The sequence below is a fragment of the Protomyctophum parallelum genome (genome assembly GCF_964188405.1).
Source record: "Protomyctophum parallelum genome assembly, chromosome: 22".
NCBI lineage: Eukaryota > Metazoa > Chordata > Actinopteri > Myctophiformes > Myctophidae > Protomyctophum > Protomyctophum parallelum.
Window position 1 is genome coordinate 748,189 of NC_139714.1, and position 16,952 is coordinate 765,140.

At 42.1% G+C, this 16,952-nt stretch overlaps 1 protein-coding gene and 1 long non-coding RNA gene across 2 annotated transcripts in view; one reads left to right on the plus strand and one right to left on the minus strand.

The window, feature by feature from the left end:
- Positions 1-16,952, minus strand: part of LOC310853603 — a 762,466-nt gene that overhangs the window by 196,736 nt on the left and 548,778 nt on the right. The gene's annotated exons all lie outside the window — the stretch shown is intronic.
- LOC310853548 (uncharacterized protein) lies at positions 1,724-10,024 on the plus strand (the record flags this gene model as incomplete). Its single annotated transcript, XM_083757929.1, has 5 exons — positions 1,724-1,953; positions 7,424-7,540; positions 7,949-8,086; positions 8,491-8,615; positions 9,881-10,024. The coding sequence occupies exons 1-5, from the start codon at positions 1,737-1,739 to the stop codon at positions 10,022-10,024; spliced, it is 741 nt and encodes a 246-aa protein (XP_083614055.1). The 5' UTR covers positions 1,724-1,736.

The window sequence follows — 16,952 nt, forward strand, 5'->3', positions numbered from 1 at the left end:
CCTTTGCCTGCTCAGTTGCGACCAATGGGGTCCACTTCCTCCCAGTGGCCAAGATGGGGGCAGCTTGGGCTACAAATGGATCATTTGAATCCAGGAGCATCATCTCCAGTCTTACTTTGGCGCACTTGTACTCCTCTGCCAGACTGGAAATGGGTAGGTGTAACATCCCTTTTCCATAGAGCCCAATGCTGCTGAGGCACCTGGGAAGGCCGAGCCACTTCCTTACATATGAGTTGACCAGTCTCTCCAGCTTTTCCACCTTTGAGAGCGGGACTTCATAGAGTGTTAGTGGCCACAGGAGACGAGGAAGTAGTCCGTACTGCATGCACCAGAAAATTTAAACAATGATTTTGTTGAAGAGTTCATGTGACCAAAAAGTTATTCAATTTCTTAGATTTCAGAAATTCATAAAAAATACATTATTAGGAAAACTTTCAAAATAAAGGGTGTGCATGATGTAGGAATTACTGACAAATAATTTGAACAATGATTTTATTGAAAAGGTTATGTGACCAAAAACCTATTCAATTTCTTAGATTTCAGAAATTCATAAAAAATACATTTTAAGTTATTCAATTTCTTAGATTTCAGAAATTCATAAAAAATATTTTTTTAGGAAAGAAAATCAAAATAAAGGGTGTGCATGATGTAGGAATTACTGACAAATAATTTGAACAATGATTTTATTGAAAAGGATATGTGACCAAAAACCTATTCAATTTCTTAGATTTCAGAAATTCATAAAAAATACATTTTAAGTTATTCAATTTCTTAGATTTCAGAAATTCATAAAAAATACATTTCGAGGAAGAATTTCAAAATAAAGGGTGTGCATGATGTAGGAATTACTGACAAATAATTTAAACAATGATTTTGTTGAAGAGGTTATGTGACCAAAAAGTTATTACATTTCTTAGATTTCAGAAATTCATAGAAAATACATTTTTAGTAAAGAAATCAAAATAAAGGGTGTGCATGATGTAGGAATTACTGACAAATAATTTAAACAATGATTTTGTTGAAGAGGTGCTGTGACCTATTCAATTTCTTAGATTTCAGAAATTCATAAAAAATACAAAATACAAAAAATACAAAATAAAGGGTGTTCATAGTTTAGGCATGGCCAATGAACAATGTGATGTGTTTTGGTGTGTCCAGGTGGTTTTGTCTAGGAGATATTGCATTTAAAAATAATTGCAATCTGTAATTTATAGACGGTCCCTAACATTTTCGAATATCCAACTGGGTGGATATAAAACCTGAAACCAACTTCACCGTGGTATTTAACCACTACTTATCTACGGTCAATTAAACGGAGCTTGGTCGCTGATAAACATCGGCACGAGGTCGGAGCATCATCACTGTGCTGTCTGGGTTGATATTAGATTATTATTTTAGATTATTGTACCTCTGTCCTTTCTTTCACAAACTGTTAATAAAGTATTCAATCCGTCCGACCAGTTACACACCTCCTCCACCTGGGGGCGAAAGGCAGAGCCTTTGCATTGAGCAAACGGCCTGGAGGATCCAATGATGCGCATGCGCTCGAAACACGTTGATCCGGAAACGCGTGTTGTTGTTGCTGTTAGCGCTGCAGCATGGAGGTTGTTTTTGTCTTTAACTCTGTGGTTGTTTTTCATCGTGGTGTGAAATAAACGGATTTTTGCTCAAGACAACTCATAATGGAGGTCAAAACGTGTCAAATGGAGTCTGTACAGCTGAAGATACATGAACACATGACGTCGGTGGGAGAGGACATATTGTGTGTTTTGGACAAACACCAGCAGAGTGCTGATTTGTGTTGTGGGAAGCTTGACGTCAGAGTGTTTGTGTTGGAGCGTCTCAGTTTGGCTGCTCAGGTCATGTGCAACCTCTTCCAGGGAGAGATGGAGACACTAGAAACTCTGCTGGAGAAACAAAACAAAGTGCTGAACATCGATCTACACACTGCAGGTATGTGTGACACACACACACACACACACACACACACACACACACACACACTTACTTGCTTATGGTTGTCCATCGAATCCGATGATGACGTCCACTTATGTCCTTAACGGTGAGTTCTTTGATGGCTAAAGAGTCCAATCCTGGAGTTGCATGTTTTATTGCAGGTGGGGCATGGGTAGGTTGTAGTGGTGGTAGTGGTACTGGCAGTCATGGGTGTGTTCCTCCTGTGTCTCTGTTGCCTCTGTTGCTGTCTTCTGACAGTCCTGTCCTCCTCCAGCCTCTGGGTTCCTTGGTGACAGTGCTGCCGCCATGAGTCACGGTCAGCAGCAGCAGCCTCCAGGTCCTCAGGCCTGATCTTACACTTCCTCAGTGAGGTCTTCAGCTGGTCTTTGTAGCGCTTCTTTGGCCCTCCTGCCAGGCGCTGGCCATGGTGGAGCTGGCCATACAGCACTCTACGGGGCAGCCGATCTTGGGGCATCCGTATGACGTGTCCGAGCCAGCGCAGTTGGTGCTGGGTGATCATGGCCTCGATACTCCTGCAGTTGGTCTTAGCAAGTATTTCAGTCTGAGGTACATGATCACGCCAGGTGAGGCCAAGGATGCGCTGCAGGCATCCAACATGAAAACGCTCCAGGGCCTTGATGTGACGGCTATATGGGGTCCATGCTTCACAGCTGTAGAGGAGGGTGGTGATACAGACAGCCTGGTAAACGGAAACTTTGGTGTGCAGGTGAAGGTTGTTGTTTTGGAAGACTCGTCGCCGTAGTCTCCCAAAGGCTGCTGATGCCTGCTTGATCCGGTTTTGGATTTCACTGTCGATGCTGCAGTCTTCAGAGAGGATACTGCCCAGGTATTTAAATGATGGGGTTATTGTCAGTGGCTTGTGGTCAATGGTGAAGGCAGGCAGGGTGTGTGGGGTACTGGAGCTCCATTGGCAGACCACTTCTGTCTTGGTGGTGTTGACACACACACACACACACACACACACACACACACACACACACACACACACACACACACACACACACACACCAGCTTAGCTACAGGTAGCATTAAGCTAGCTGAACTGAACTACATTTCCCAGTAGCTTCACGTTTTTCGTTATTGGTAAATCTTGTGTTCAGGTACATAAGAGTACAACTTATTGTCATCACCAATTGCAGCAGCGTGTGTGTGTGTGTGTGTGTGTGTGTGTGTGTGTGTGTGCGTTAATGCGTCAAAATAAACGCATCAACGGATGACTGAATAAATAAATAATTGTCAACATCTCACAGGATTCGAACTCCTCCCAATGTCAGCAGGAGCACACCAGTCTGAAGCATAGCCTAGTGTGCCATTATGTGCACTTCATCTCTGAACAGTAAATAACTCATAGAGTACAAATCCAGTTATCACAACTCAAAACAATAGATTAACTTGAGATATCAACAACACTGAATGACTGAGGCCCCTGGCTTAGGGTGCATACTTAGTTTAGACTAGTCAATGGTCTACTCTAACCAATGACTAGTCTAAACCAAAAACTGTCTAAACTAAGTACTGCACCCCCCTGGCTCCTCTGTCTACCTTTATTCTTTCTTTCCCTATTTCTATTTGGTCTTTGGCATCGTTTTTGTTTTCAAAAAGCAAGATTCTGTAGGCTACGATGTTTTTTTTTATATTTTATTTGTTCTCACTTTCTGATTGATTGAAATAGAAATAGTAGTGCTCAGAAATAGTAAATAATAAATATGACACGATAGGTTAGATTTGTTTTCAAACATGATATTAAATATGCATGGCAAAGTGTTTGAGAAGCCAATGTGGTACCATTTACAAATGATTGAATATTGACCAAATTATTGAAACTAATGTTAAATTTGTTCTTTGATTAATATTTGTAGACCTATTACAAGTCAATTCACATCTGCATACTGCACATATCAAGCCAATTCAAGGTACACACGACAACTTTCAATCACCAACACAGGATTGTACTATATTCTTGCCTATTATTTATTATTATTATTCCTAAAGGAGTTTTTAAAAACATTTGTCCATTTAACAGTCCATAGACTTTGGCTGGGATGTACATTTATATACGGGCTCTTTTTTAACAAACATTTAAAGTCCATACACTTGGCTGGCCTATGATGTAATTTCGGAAAGCCAGGCATTGGAGTGTCCATCAGAAAGTGAGAACAAATAAAATATAAAAAAAACATCGTAGCCTACAGAATCTTGCTTTTTGAAAACAAAAACGATGCCAAAGACCAAATAGAAATAGGGAAAGAAAGAATAAAGGTAGACAGAGGAGCCAGGGGGGTGCAGTACTTAGTTTAGACAGTTTTTGGTTTAGACTAGTCATTGGTTAGAGTAGACCATTGACTAGTCTAAACTAAGTATGCACCCTAAGCCAGGGGCCTCAGTCATTCAGTGTTGTTGATATCTCAAGTTAATCTATTGTTGTTTTGAGTTGTGATAACTGGATTTGTACTCTATGAGTTATTTACTGTTCAGAGATGAAGTGCAAATAATGGCACACTAGGCTATGCTTCAGACTGGTGTGCTCCTGCTGACATTGGGAGGAGTTCGAATCCTGTGAGATGTTGACAATTATTTATTTATTCAGTCATCCGTTGATGCGTTTATTTTGACGCTTTAAATGGGCAGAATATGTGTGTGAAACTGAAACATTAGCACCATTCGCTTTGATAATTTGGAGCACATTGACTGACCAAGTCACGTCAGTGTAATGTGGCTTTTGGGCATATTTAGGTCATGTTATAAAGAAATTGTTACTTTAACATATCATGCATCATACTTACTATTTCTATGTGGCCTGTATAACACAAATTACCATAAGGTGAACTTATATAGGTGATGATGGTGAGATGGTGATGTTAAAAACAAATCTGTAGGCTTATTAAAGTTTTGGAAATCGGTGTGAATCTGAATGAGATTTCAAGTTGATCTAGTTCCCAGTTTGTTTTGAGTTGTGATGGCTGCTTTTATAACCTATGATTTGATTACGATTACAAAATGTCATGGCTAGAATGGCTCACTGTAGTATGCATATGCTCCATGACTGGGGAACTTTATGCCGACAAACGGAGGAGAAAGTTCGAACCCTGTCAGAAACAAACGTTTATTCATTTATTTATTTATTCATTCATCGATGCGTTTATTGTTACGCATTACATGGGCTGCATACTATAGGCTACTCCAACAATGGTGATAGGTGCATTTCTAAAACGTAGGTAGGCTATAGTATTGTTGGAGATAGACAGTCACAGGAAGACGGGGTTGTCTTCCTGTTTTAATAACAACAAAACATACGGCTAGCCTGAGTAGCCTCGGTCCCAGGCTTATACTGATCTGCGGCTATCGCAATGTGAGTGTCCGTCTGCCCAAGAATCGGATCGGATAACGGATTGGGTATGTGTTGGCATTGTGACAGAAAAAAAGTGGCATTCGCGAGGACAGCTACGCATTCTGTCGCCGTTAGAACATCTGCGCCGAAGACGCCGTTTCCACGGCGACGGAAGACGTAATTTCTTTTTGATCAGATTTCATCCAAATCGGATACACCGGTCACGCAGATTGATACACAGAAGTTACCGAAAAGTACTCCGAAATACAATGTATATTTATGTTGTAGCTGTAGCTTATATTCTTATAGGCTACAAGGTAGGCTGTGTGTTGGTGTTTATACGTCGTCACTGTGAATGGGGGGGGGGGGGGGGGGGGATTTCACACCAGCATGTGAAAAGACTCAAACCCCTCCTGTGAGGTCTATAACCTTGTTTAAATGAAATATAATGACTGACTGCAGAGTCGCTTTTTCACTGTGCAAACACTCTGTGTTTACTCACTCCTTGATAGTATGATTGACATGATTGACAGCTGTGTCAAGCTGTATCTTTAATTGAGCCACACCTCCAGACACGCTGCGATGCAGGACACGGAGAATATATGTGTATTGTTCTGTCTGATACAACGGTTCTCGAGGGGAGGCAGAAACGTAGCCATGGGATGCGGCTGCCTGCCCTTGCCTTTAGTAGATCCGCCACTGGTGCATGCCTGTTGGGCCTAATATTGCCATCATTTTGTTATTAAAACCCTCATTTTGTTATTAAAAATCTCACTTTCTTCCCTTTTTTTCCTGTGGTCATAAGTGATATGGCCGACTTGGTACTGTAGCTTAGGGGATATTGCTCATGTTATTTTAAAGGCTTAAGAATGCATCTATCAGGAAAAGAGACAATGAGAGAAGCCAGACTATTAGGGGACAAACTATATTGGGCATTTGAACAGATGCCTGTCAGTCACAATGTGGGACAGGGTCTCATTTCGTGGGACGCTTAAAGCCTTGGAAATGAGTGACTGTCCCACGCAAAGGGAGACATCTGGTCTACGTTCTGTGAGGCAACTCACCGTTTCCATGTGAATCCTGAGATCTACATGATTCTCACTGTTCTATTATAGCAGCCATGGGTTTACTTTTTTATCATTGCTGCCGGGCAGAGAAACCATGTATCTCCATAATTCAGAAGGAGCGAGTGCATTCTCCGACACCGGCGATCATACGTGGCACTGCTTCGGAGAGGGGCGGGACCTGGCCGGGAAGGTGGGGGGAGTAGTGGAGTTCCGCGGCAATGTCGGTCCGTTCCATGGCCGACCTGTAACTGCCGATAACGGTCTTGGCTCCAGTTAAAACTCAAATAGTCTGGATTTTCGGTGGTTAGGTGACCACCGAACTACAACATGACATCACGAGCCGCGGTGAAGAGCAAACCACCGCCACCGCTCCAGCCCTTCTCTCTGTTTTTACTCGCCACCGCTCAATGTTATTTTGCGGTGGTCAGCGGTGGTCGCGGTGGTCAGCTCACCACCGAAAATCCAGACTATGAATAGGCCTTTAGGGTGTCAGCGTCGCTGGTTAGAACTCACCCGTGGCTCCCGAAACAGCCGTGTCTTCCCTGTGAGGTTAGGGTCTGGGGTAGGGTGTCGGACTGCTGCTGCCGGTACCAGAAAATGCACTCACTCTCTCACACATAATTTAACCTTTTATGTTTTTTTGTAAATTACAAGCTTTTGATCTGATATTATTTTCTACTAATTCTGAAAAGTAACAGTTTTGGACATAAGAGGTTTCCACCTCACAGCAACAATATTATAGGCCTACCTACTTGTGTTATCTATTTCAGGATCATTAATCTGTTATTAAACTGATCTGTTTCAAATATGCATTAAAAAAATACTAATAGATGTTCTTTCATTTTGTTCTTTAATGTTTCATTAAAAAAAACTAAATTAATCTAGTCTGATTCAGTTTTATACAGGAGCTGTTTATAAAGTTTAATATGATAAATATATTATAGTCCTTATTCATGATGATTCATGAAGAGCGGCAGCCTTTTTATTAAAGTTGTTATTTATATCACATCAAAGTCCTTATTCAAATATTTATTGTATTCCTTTATTCCAGACCAGTGTGTGGAGTCCAGTCTGCAGGTGAAGATCAGTTCTCCAGCCACGACTTATTCTATTAAACAGGAACCTGAAGACCACCTTAAACAGGAACCTGAAGACCACCTGCAACTCAGTAAATTGAAATGACTCTGTCTTTATTTGTTTTATTGGTCGGTCGGTACTGAGGGTGTAATGATGAACCGATATGACCCGGTTATTCATGAATGGGACGACGGTTCGGCAGTACAATTATGAATTATGAATGGGACGATGGTTCGGCAGTACAATTATGAATGGGTTCACTGAAGCTTTGCAGTTAATTCTACTTCAGTATTAACTAACCTGCTGGAGAAGACTCACTGACCTAACATTCAGCTCGTCTCACATATTCTATGAGAACGCTACAATGTAAACAAACGGCCATCAATGTTCAATTTAGGAAAATGTGGTCAACAATTGATTGATACTTTTTCCAGCCACTACTCCGCACTGAGGTACAAGATTCAAACCCTTTATAGAGTCTCTTTGTATTCTTTGCTAGACTTTCTGCACATTCCTGTGTGTAAAGAGGAGGTTCCACCTGAAGATGAGAGGAGCTCCAGTCTAGTCCAGGAGGAACCACAGCCTCCACAGATTAAAGACGAACAAGAGGAGCTACTTCAAAGACCAGAAGAAGCTGGTGGGTCAATGATGCAATACAAAATACTGCTTAAAGAAATGCTTTTACATTTTGAAATACATTTTGAGTAGGGCTTTCAAATGAATAAACATTTTAACCAGATGAAGCTCAGTTTAAAAATGTATTATTCACGATTATTAATCAGCATTCAAACTATGTCCAAGATTATGCCATGTTTTACAAGCTCACGGTGCCACACACAGCTGCTTGTAAATTGGCTATATATGTTACTTTTTGACTTTCCCTTTTACACATTCAATGTACAATTTATTTTCACCGGATGTCAGGATGGGGACAATTATTTTAGCACTTGAACAGCTAGTGACTGCTCCTTTATACTGAACAGGACATTTTATTTGAATATGTAGTATAATGAATGGTCTTTCTACTGGTGATTTCCACAGATCACCACAGAGAGAGGTCTACAGTATCTAGAGAGATGGCCTCCAAGAGACATTCAACATTGTCAGAGGAACAGCCAGAGATGGATCAGCGACCTGGACTGTTTGATGCAAGGATGCAACCTGTAGTAAAATTGTACAAGATATGTATGTAGTCTTTTATTTACTGTGGTTTAAACCTGTAGTAAAGTTGAATACAATTTACAATTTAGGCATTAGCAGATGCTCTTAACCCTTGGCCTACAATTCACGGAAAAAACTGAATTAACATAAAAATCTAAACCTCCCGTTAACGGAAAAAACGGAATTGGGGGCTTTTTGGCGCATAGGCTAGGTGGGGGTCTAATGCAACTTGTCACAAAGTTTCGTCTTGCTGTGATCAATGGTTGGTTCACAATTAATTGTTCAACCACTAGAGGACAGCAAGGTCTAACCAAAAACAGAGAGAGAGAGCATAACATGCCTCCAAACGCTAACGTAAATCACTTCACTTGTTGCCATATGCATGAAACGTGTGAACCGTGGCTACTGGCTAGCATATCACAGTCATTCAACACTTCAACGGCCTCCTTTCATCTGTGTCGGAATGACCTCAATGTCTCAAGCAAACAAATACAAAACATGATCAAACGACCAAAAACACACACACAACAGCAGCTCCGGGGGAGGGGGGGGGGCAGCCGCGGCTCGGTAATCCATTCCACAACCAAAACAAACAGACAACTTTATCTCTCCATTTATTTTATTTGTGTCACTCTGACCCCAGCTATATTGCCGACTTTGCACACAAGACATCATCACAGCATCACATCAAAAGAAAAAAAAAACAACAAGGATCTAGCCGCCCCGTAATCCAAAACAAGCGCCCGCATCTCCTAAACAACGCCTAAAATCAAAGGAAACCAATCAAAACAAACAGTGGCATATATAAAGGCGTTTACAAACGGTTTTGTGGGAGTAGGTAGATTTGAAGTGAAGAGTGAAGACGTGTTTGGAGAGAGCGATCTGTAGTACTGTATAGTCCAGTATGTAGGTGAGGATGGTGACTCTAGTGTTGAGCCTCAGCCTAGTGTTGCTGTAGCTGCTCCAGGCTTTCCAGGCGGGCGAGGAAAGTTCCCGAGACGCCGCCGCCGCGGTGGTTCTGCTGGCAACGAGGCTAGTGTTAGATCCAGCGATGAGGCTAAACCTGGCCCCAGTGGTTTGAGTGGATCCAGCCACACTCGTGTGGGTCGCGGTTCTGCTGCTCGGGATGAGACTAAACCTGGCCCCAGTGGTTTGAGTGGATCCAGCCACACTCGTGTGGGTCGCGGTTCTGCTGCTCGGGATGAGACTAAACCTGGCCCCAGTGGTTCAGCGAGTGGATCCAGCGACACTCGTGTGGGTCGCCCTCCAGCTCGTGGGAGTCGTGGCCGGTCCACTCATGGCCGTGGGGGGTGCAAACTTCCTGCAGCTCCGGGCCGTGGTCAGTCGACGCTGGATGCCTTTGTCCGTGCCATCCCGAAGGCTGATACGGGGTCTGAGTTGGAGTCGGATGTAGAAGAAGATCGATTGATCAAGCTATCCCAGTCTTCTCGTGCCATCAATCCGATCGATGCTGGTTCCGTCCCTTCATCCCAGTCATCTCATGTATCGGCCTCGGGTGCGTCGACTCCACATTCCTGTCATACCCGGGCATGGTTGGAAAGACAGCGACTAGAGTCTCCATTCAGTTCTCAACATAGTGTGAGATCTCTGAAGTCTGCTGGGATAGATTCTGGGGACGAAAGTTCCGGTCAGTCTTGGTCACCGACCCGTGAACGACGCAGACGCAGTGATAGGGACAAGCGCCGCTATACTGATGGTATGTATAATTATAATTTATTTATGTAATATTTATTTGAATCGCAAAAATGTAAGTTGTTAGTCTGGATAGTGTAACTAATTCATGCCTATTGATTTGTGTTCTTTTTTTTTTTACCTTTTTTTTGTAGAGCGATTTGACTCTGACGAGTTCACATGGACTTCTGACGAGTCTGACGAATACGGCTCGTCAGAATATGAAGACGACGAGTCGTCCCTTTACTCTGGAGGCAAGATTTGTTTTATTCATTTTCAGAACTAACTAAATGGCAACTGTCTGGGACTGTCTGAATTATGTCATTCAAGCAAAAAAAGAGAAGAATCGTTTAAAATAGTGCATATCATCCTAGATTGTTGTTGTTATCTGACTAAAATATATAATTTACTCTGCCATTTTCAGATGTGGAGATAAGTAATGCAGCTCTCCCGTCACCAGATGCCTCTGTTGGTGCTGATGGCAGTGCAGGCAGAGGTAAGTTACATTTCTGCACACAAAATGAGACTGTGGGCTCATTTACTATCATGTATTGTATTGCAGAGCTTGTAGATTGGCTATTTGAACTATTCAAAAATAGTAAAAAAAAAAAAAAGGCAAAGACGTTTAGTAATCTATATTATCTAAATAAATATATATTCTATTGTGTCTTCAGCCAATAAGGCCAGGGAAGCAACCTCACAACCACCTGATGCTGTTGGCAGGGCAGGCAGAGGTAAACATTAAATTTCTTCACACAAATAAAATGCATTTATTGTATTGGTAAACTGAGACTCATGTGGCCTCTATTTACATCATATATTGTATTGTCTGCTTGTAGATTGGCTATTTGAACTATTCAAAAATAGTAAAAAAAAAAAAAGGCAAAGAAGTTTAGGTATAAGGGATTTAGCATGTCATTCAAGCTGGGTGTGCACATCCTAGGTTATCTAAATAATGAGTAATTATGTATATGCATTTTCAGGTCGGAAGAGGTCTGATTCACTGAGGTCTCTCAGGTCTGCATCTGCAAACAGTGTCCAGTCCAGTGATGGTCCATTTGACTTGGAAGGTAACCTATAGTTATGTCATTTCAGAACTAAATGGCAACTGAGACTGTGGGCTCATTTACTATCATGTATTGTATTGCAGAGCTTGTAGATTGGCTATTTGAACTATTCAAAAATAGTAAAAAAAGGCAAAGAAGTTTAGTTATCTATATTATCTAAATAATAAATATATATTCTATTGTGTCTTCAGCTAAGAAGGCCAGGGAAGCAACCTCACAACCACCTGATGCTGTTGGCAGGGCAGGCAGAGGTAAACATTACATTTCTTCACACAAATAAAATGCATTTATTGTATTGGTAAACTGAGACTCATGTGGCCTCTATTTACATCATATATTGTATTGTCTGCTTGTAGATTGGCTATTTGAACTATTCAAAAATAGTAAAAAAAGGCAAGAAGTTTAGATATCTATATTATCTAAATAATAAATATATGTTCTATTGTGTTTTCAGCTAAGAAGGCCAGGGAAGCAACCCCACAACCAGCTGATGCTGTTGGCAGAGGTAAACATTACATTTCTTCACACAAATAAAATGCATTTATTGTATTGTATATGTAAATGGTGTGTGTTTATGGTAAATAATTATGTATTTCTTTATAAAATTCTAGGTCGGGGAAGGGGAAGAGGAAGGCCTGCACCTGGCCAGCCCACTGATCCAGAGGCTGCTGTTGGCAGCACAGGCATTGGTACGTTTATTTTTCTGTATATCACACTTGCACACACAATGTCCATCCATCTTCAACCGCTTATAAATAGTCTGGTTGCGGGGGCAACAGCTCTAGAGAGTTCTAGATTTCCCTCTCCAATTCTCAATGCATGTATTATATATGTATTTGCATATCACACTTACACACAATGTCCATCCATCTTCAACCGCTTATCCGTAGTCTGGGCAACAGCGAGCTCTGTTGCCCCCGCAACCAGACTACGGATAAGCGGTTGAAGATGGATGGACATTGTGTGTGTGTGTGATATGCAAGTACATATATAATACATACATTGTGAATTGGAGAGGGAAATCTAGAGCTCTCTAGAGCTGTTGCCCCCGCAACCAGACTACGGATAAGCGGTTGAAGATGGATGGACATTGTGTGTGTGTGTGTGTGATATGCAAGTACATATATAAAATACATACTTTGTGAATTGGAGAGGGAAATCTAGAGCTCTCGAGCTGTTGCCCCCGCAACCAGACTACGGATAAGCGGTTGAAGATGGATGGACATTGTGTGTAAGTGTGATATGCAAGTACATATACAACCGCTTATCCGTAGTCTGGTTGCGGGGGCAACAGCTCTAGAGAGCACTAGATTTCCCTCTCCAATTCACAAAGTATGTATTGTGTATACAGGGTTCCCAATTAGCGGCCCGCGGGCCATCTGCGGCCCACGGAGCGCCCCCTTGTGGCCCACGGAAGAATTTAAAAAAAAAAAAAAAAAAAAAAACTTTTTTTGATTTCTTTTTATTTATTTATTTATTTTTTATTCTTTTGAATTTTATTTTGGGCTGTTTACCTCTAGCGCTGATTTTTATTGTAAGTAATTATATATTTATATTTTTTCAGGTCGAGGCAAACCACAGCGTGTTGAGCCAGAGTGGCGTCACCTGGATGCCAGTGGTTGGCAGCCCCAGTCCTTCCCGTTCACTGGAACATCAGGTCCTCGCGGCCAGGCAGCAGCCCTGCAGTCTGTAGAGCCTTCTGACTTTTTAGAACTGTTCCTCACAGACGAGCTACTGACTGAGATGGTGACGCAGACCAATTTGTACGCAGCGCAGAGCATAGCAGCGGTACCACGAACGGGTCAGTCCAGGATCAACGCGTGGAAGGATTTGGACGTCAAAGAGCTGAAGGACTTTTTTGGACTCGTCTTCCTCACCGGGCTCATCCACATCTGATCTGGCAGACTACTGGTCAACCGATGAAGCCCTGGCAACGCCGTACTTCGGGTTAGTAATGGGTCGGAACCGGTTCCAACTCATCCTGAAGTTTCTCCACTACACCGATCGGCGGGAGGATAAAGACGACCGAATTTTCAAGATCCGCCCCATCCTGGACTACCTCGTAAAGAGATGGAAGGAGATGTTCCAGCCGGGTCAGAACATCGCAATCGATGAAGGTACGTTGCTATGGAAAGGCTGCCTTTCCTTCCGCGTGTACAACCCACAGAAACCGGTTCACTACGGCATAAAGTCCTACATTCTTGCCGATAGTGCTTCAGCCTACTGTCACAACTTGCAACCGTATATTGGAGTGTATAGCTCGTTGATGGACACCGTCACCTCTCTGCTTGGAGACTTGGCAGGGAAGGGTCATGTGCTATACATGGACAATTATTACAACAGTGTGTCTTTGTGTGAGCACCTTCTGCAACTGAAGACGCATACCTGTGGCACCATTCGGGGTAACAGAGGCCCACCCCGAGAGGTCCAGGAGGCCAGCCTGGCCACCCTGAAAAACCCTGACCGAATAGCCATGACCACTGGAAAAGTCATGACTGTTGCGTGGAGGGACAGCAAGGTGGTCAGAATTGTGTCGACCTTCCACCAGGACACTGTGGTCAATGTGCTGAAGTGGCAGAAAGGCGGAACCCGCATAGAATATGAAAAGCCTCAGTCGGCGGTAGACTACAACCAGTGTATGAACGGGGTGGATAAGCTGGATCAGCACATCACCTATTATCCCTGGACCAGGAAAACCTCCAAGTGGACGACGAAGTTCCTCATGTACCTATTCCAAATTAGCATGTACAATGCCTTTGTCCTGTACCGCATGCAGAACCCCGACGGTTGCTGTAAAGACATGAAAAGCTTCATCCACAACATCATCCTAAAGTGGTCTACGCCCAAACGAGAGACCCGGAGAGCGCCTCACAAAAACCCAAGGGTCAGGCTAACGGCCAACATTGCACCCCTGACAACACGCCATGTCCTGGAAAAGCTTCCCCCCACTAAAAGGAAGCTAAACCCTGGCAAACGGTGCAAGATGTGTAGTCCACGGGGGGGGGGGGTCCACGCCATGAGACCTGTTTTCAGTGTGTGGTGTGCTTCGTCCCTCTGCACAGAGGTGCATGTCACATCCGGTACCACACGGAACAAGAACTACCCTATGCATGATGTGACATGCACCTTTGTGCAGAGGGACGAAGTAATGTTTTTTTTATTTTGATGTCATGTTTCTTATGTTTTTGTTTTTTTGAAGAGGTGCTGTACTGAAATCTTTGTTTGTCATAGTCTCTTGAATAGTTTTCAGTTAGTTTTAGTCACCTGGAATGTTTTAGTGTTAGTTTAGTTTTAGTCGACTAAATCTACAGTTGATTTAGTAGACTAAAATGTTTTTTGGCGGGCCTTGATGCCGTATTAGTACAGGTCACCTAAAAACACACATGATGACTCATACAGGTGAAAAGCCCTTCTCTTGTACAGTGTGTGGTAAAGGCTTTACTGAGAAAGGTAGTCTAAAATCACACGATGACTCATACGGGCGAAAAGCCCTTTTCTTGTACAGTATGTGGTAAAGGCTGTGTTCCCAACATTTACTTGCTGAAAATGGCAGATCTACAAACTCACATGTCATGTTTCTTATATGTTTTTGTTTTTTTGAAGAGGTGCTGTACTGAAATTTTAGTTTGTCGTAGTCTCTTGAATAGATTTCAGTTTTTCAGTTAGTTTTAGTCACCTGGAATGTTTTAGTGTTAGTCTAGTTTTAGTCGACTAAATCTACAGTTGATTTAGTAGACTAAAATGTATTTTGGCGGGCCTTGATGCTGTGGTAATGGCTGAAATATTCTTGGTTATGCACTTGGTTGAGTGCTGAAAATAGCAGATGTACAAACTCACAACGCGTCGCGACGCGTTGTGAGCTTGTAGATCGGCTATTTACTTGCTGAAAATAGCCGATCTACAAGCTCACAACGCGTCGTGATACATGGCATGTATACTCTGTCTGTAACTACAGTGTTATTTCTCTGAAAAATAAATTTATGGTGGAGAGATGATTCAAAAGTGGCTGTTCTTTTCTCAAACCAAGGTGTATGCAACTGCCTAGAAGTAAAGCACTGAATATGCTAGACACTTATATATTTTTTCTGGGTAAAGTAGAGTCCTTGATGTTTCATTTGAGCTATTTCATGTCTTGGTCATCATATCACATAAGTTTATATTGGCCTTGAAAGAGAAATGCCTGGATTTCTCAAAGGGCCTTTTTGCTCAAACTATCGTGTATTCAACTGCCTAGTAAGTAAAGAACACAACATTCTAGAAACATATTTTGTAAAGTAGAGACTTAGAGCTTCCAAATGAGCTATTGTGTGTCACTGTAGTCATATCACACAGTTTTTTATGGAGCTTCGAAGATTAGTGTAAATGGCCTAAAAGCAGGGCCTACTTTAGTCAGCGCATGGTGTTTTCAACGGCCCATAAATATAGAATGCAACATGCTGGAATGTTTTGTCGTCTTTCTGGGTAAAGTAGAGATTTAAAGCTTTGAAATGAGCTATTGTGTGTCACTGTAGTCAAATCACACAGTGTTATATGGGGCTATAAACATTATCATACTAAAACGGCTTGTAACTCAAAATGGGTTCTCAGAATGGAACCTTTTTCACTCAAACCAAGGTGTAATAAAATGCTTATAAGTCAACCATGGAACATGCTACAAACATATTTTTTTTTTCTGTATAAAGTAGAGACTTGCCGCTTTAAAATGTGATATTCCTTGACATTGAGGTCATATCACACATTTTTCTATTGGCATTCAAATATCTCTTCAATAGCTGGCATAAGTCACCATAAACTGATATTAGGGGTGGCAGTCCAAGGGTTAATCCAGAGTGATTTACAGTAAGCAAGAAAAAAAACATGGTAATACATCAAATACATAAAGACTATTGTCATCAAGAATCATAGGTAAGCTAAGAACCTAACAGTGGAATATCTATACAATGAAACTATGTGATGTGTATACACTATAGAGTGCAATGACTACATAAAATGCTATCTAAGTTACGTAAGTTGAGCCTGGCCTGTAAGGTCGTTGAGGCTAGGGCAAGTGCCATGGACTAAGATGGAGTCTGAAGTGGTGGTACAGTTTGTTGGGATCGGGACTCGAACCCGCGACACACTGTGATGATGGATTACCAGCCAAGTTGTCTGGACCGCTAAACCGGCCCAGGCCCATTTCATATTTTTGGAGCCAGAAGGGAGAAGAGTTTGGGACGTGTGGAGCGCTGTCCCGGCGTTTTTAGTGAATGTACTTTCCAGCTTCCCTGCGTTGACTGATCTGAGCATGCGGGAGGGTATGTAGGGTCCGATAACAAGAATGCAAGAATACAAGAACGCAAACCCCCAAAAAACATGCTCACTCCGGGTGTGGTAGGCTACTTACTTAGATGTGTAATCATGAGTCATAATTTGAAAGCAGTTGTTTTTGAAACATCAAAGTCATGCAAGGTAACACACATCACAAAATTCCAGCCACCAGACCACAAACATATCAATAACGAAGTGTTAAGCCAATGTATCCTTTGAACCGAACATAGCCGCTCTACAAGCTAATCTGGTTATCCTTTTTGAATATGTTACAGG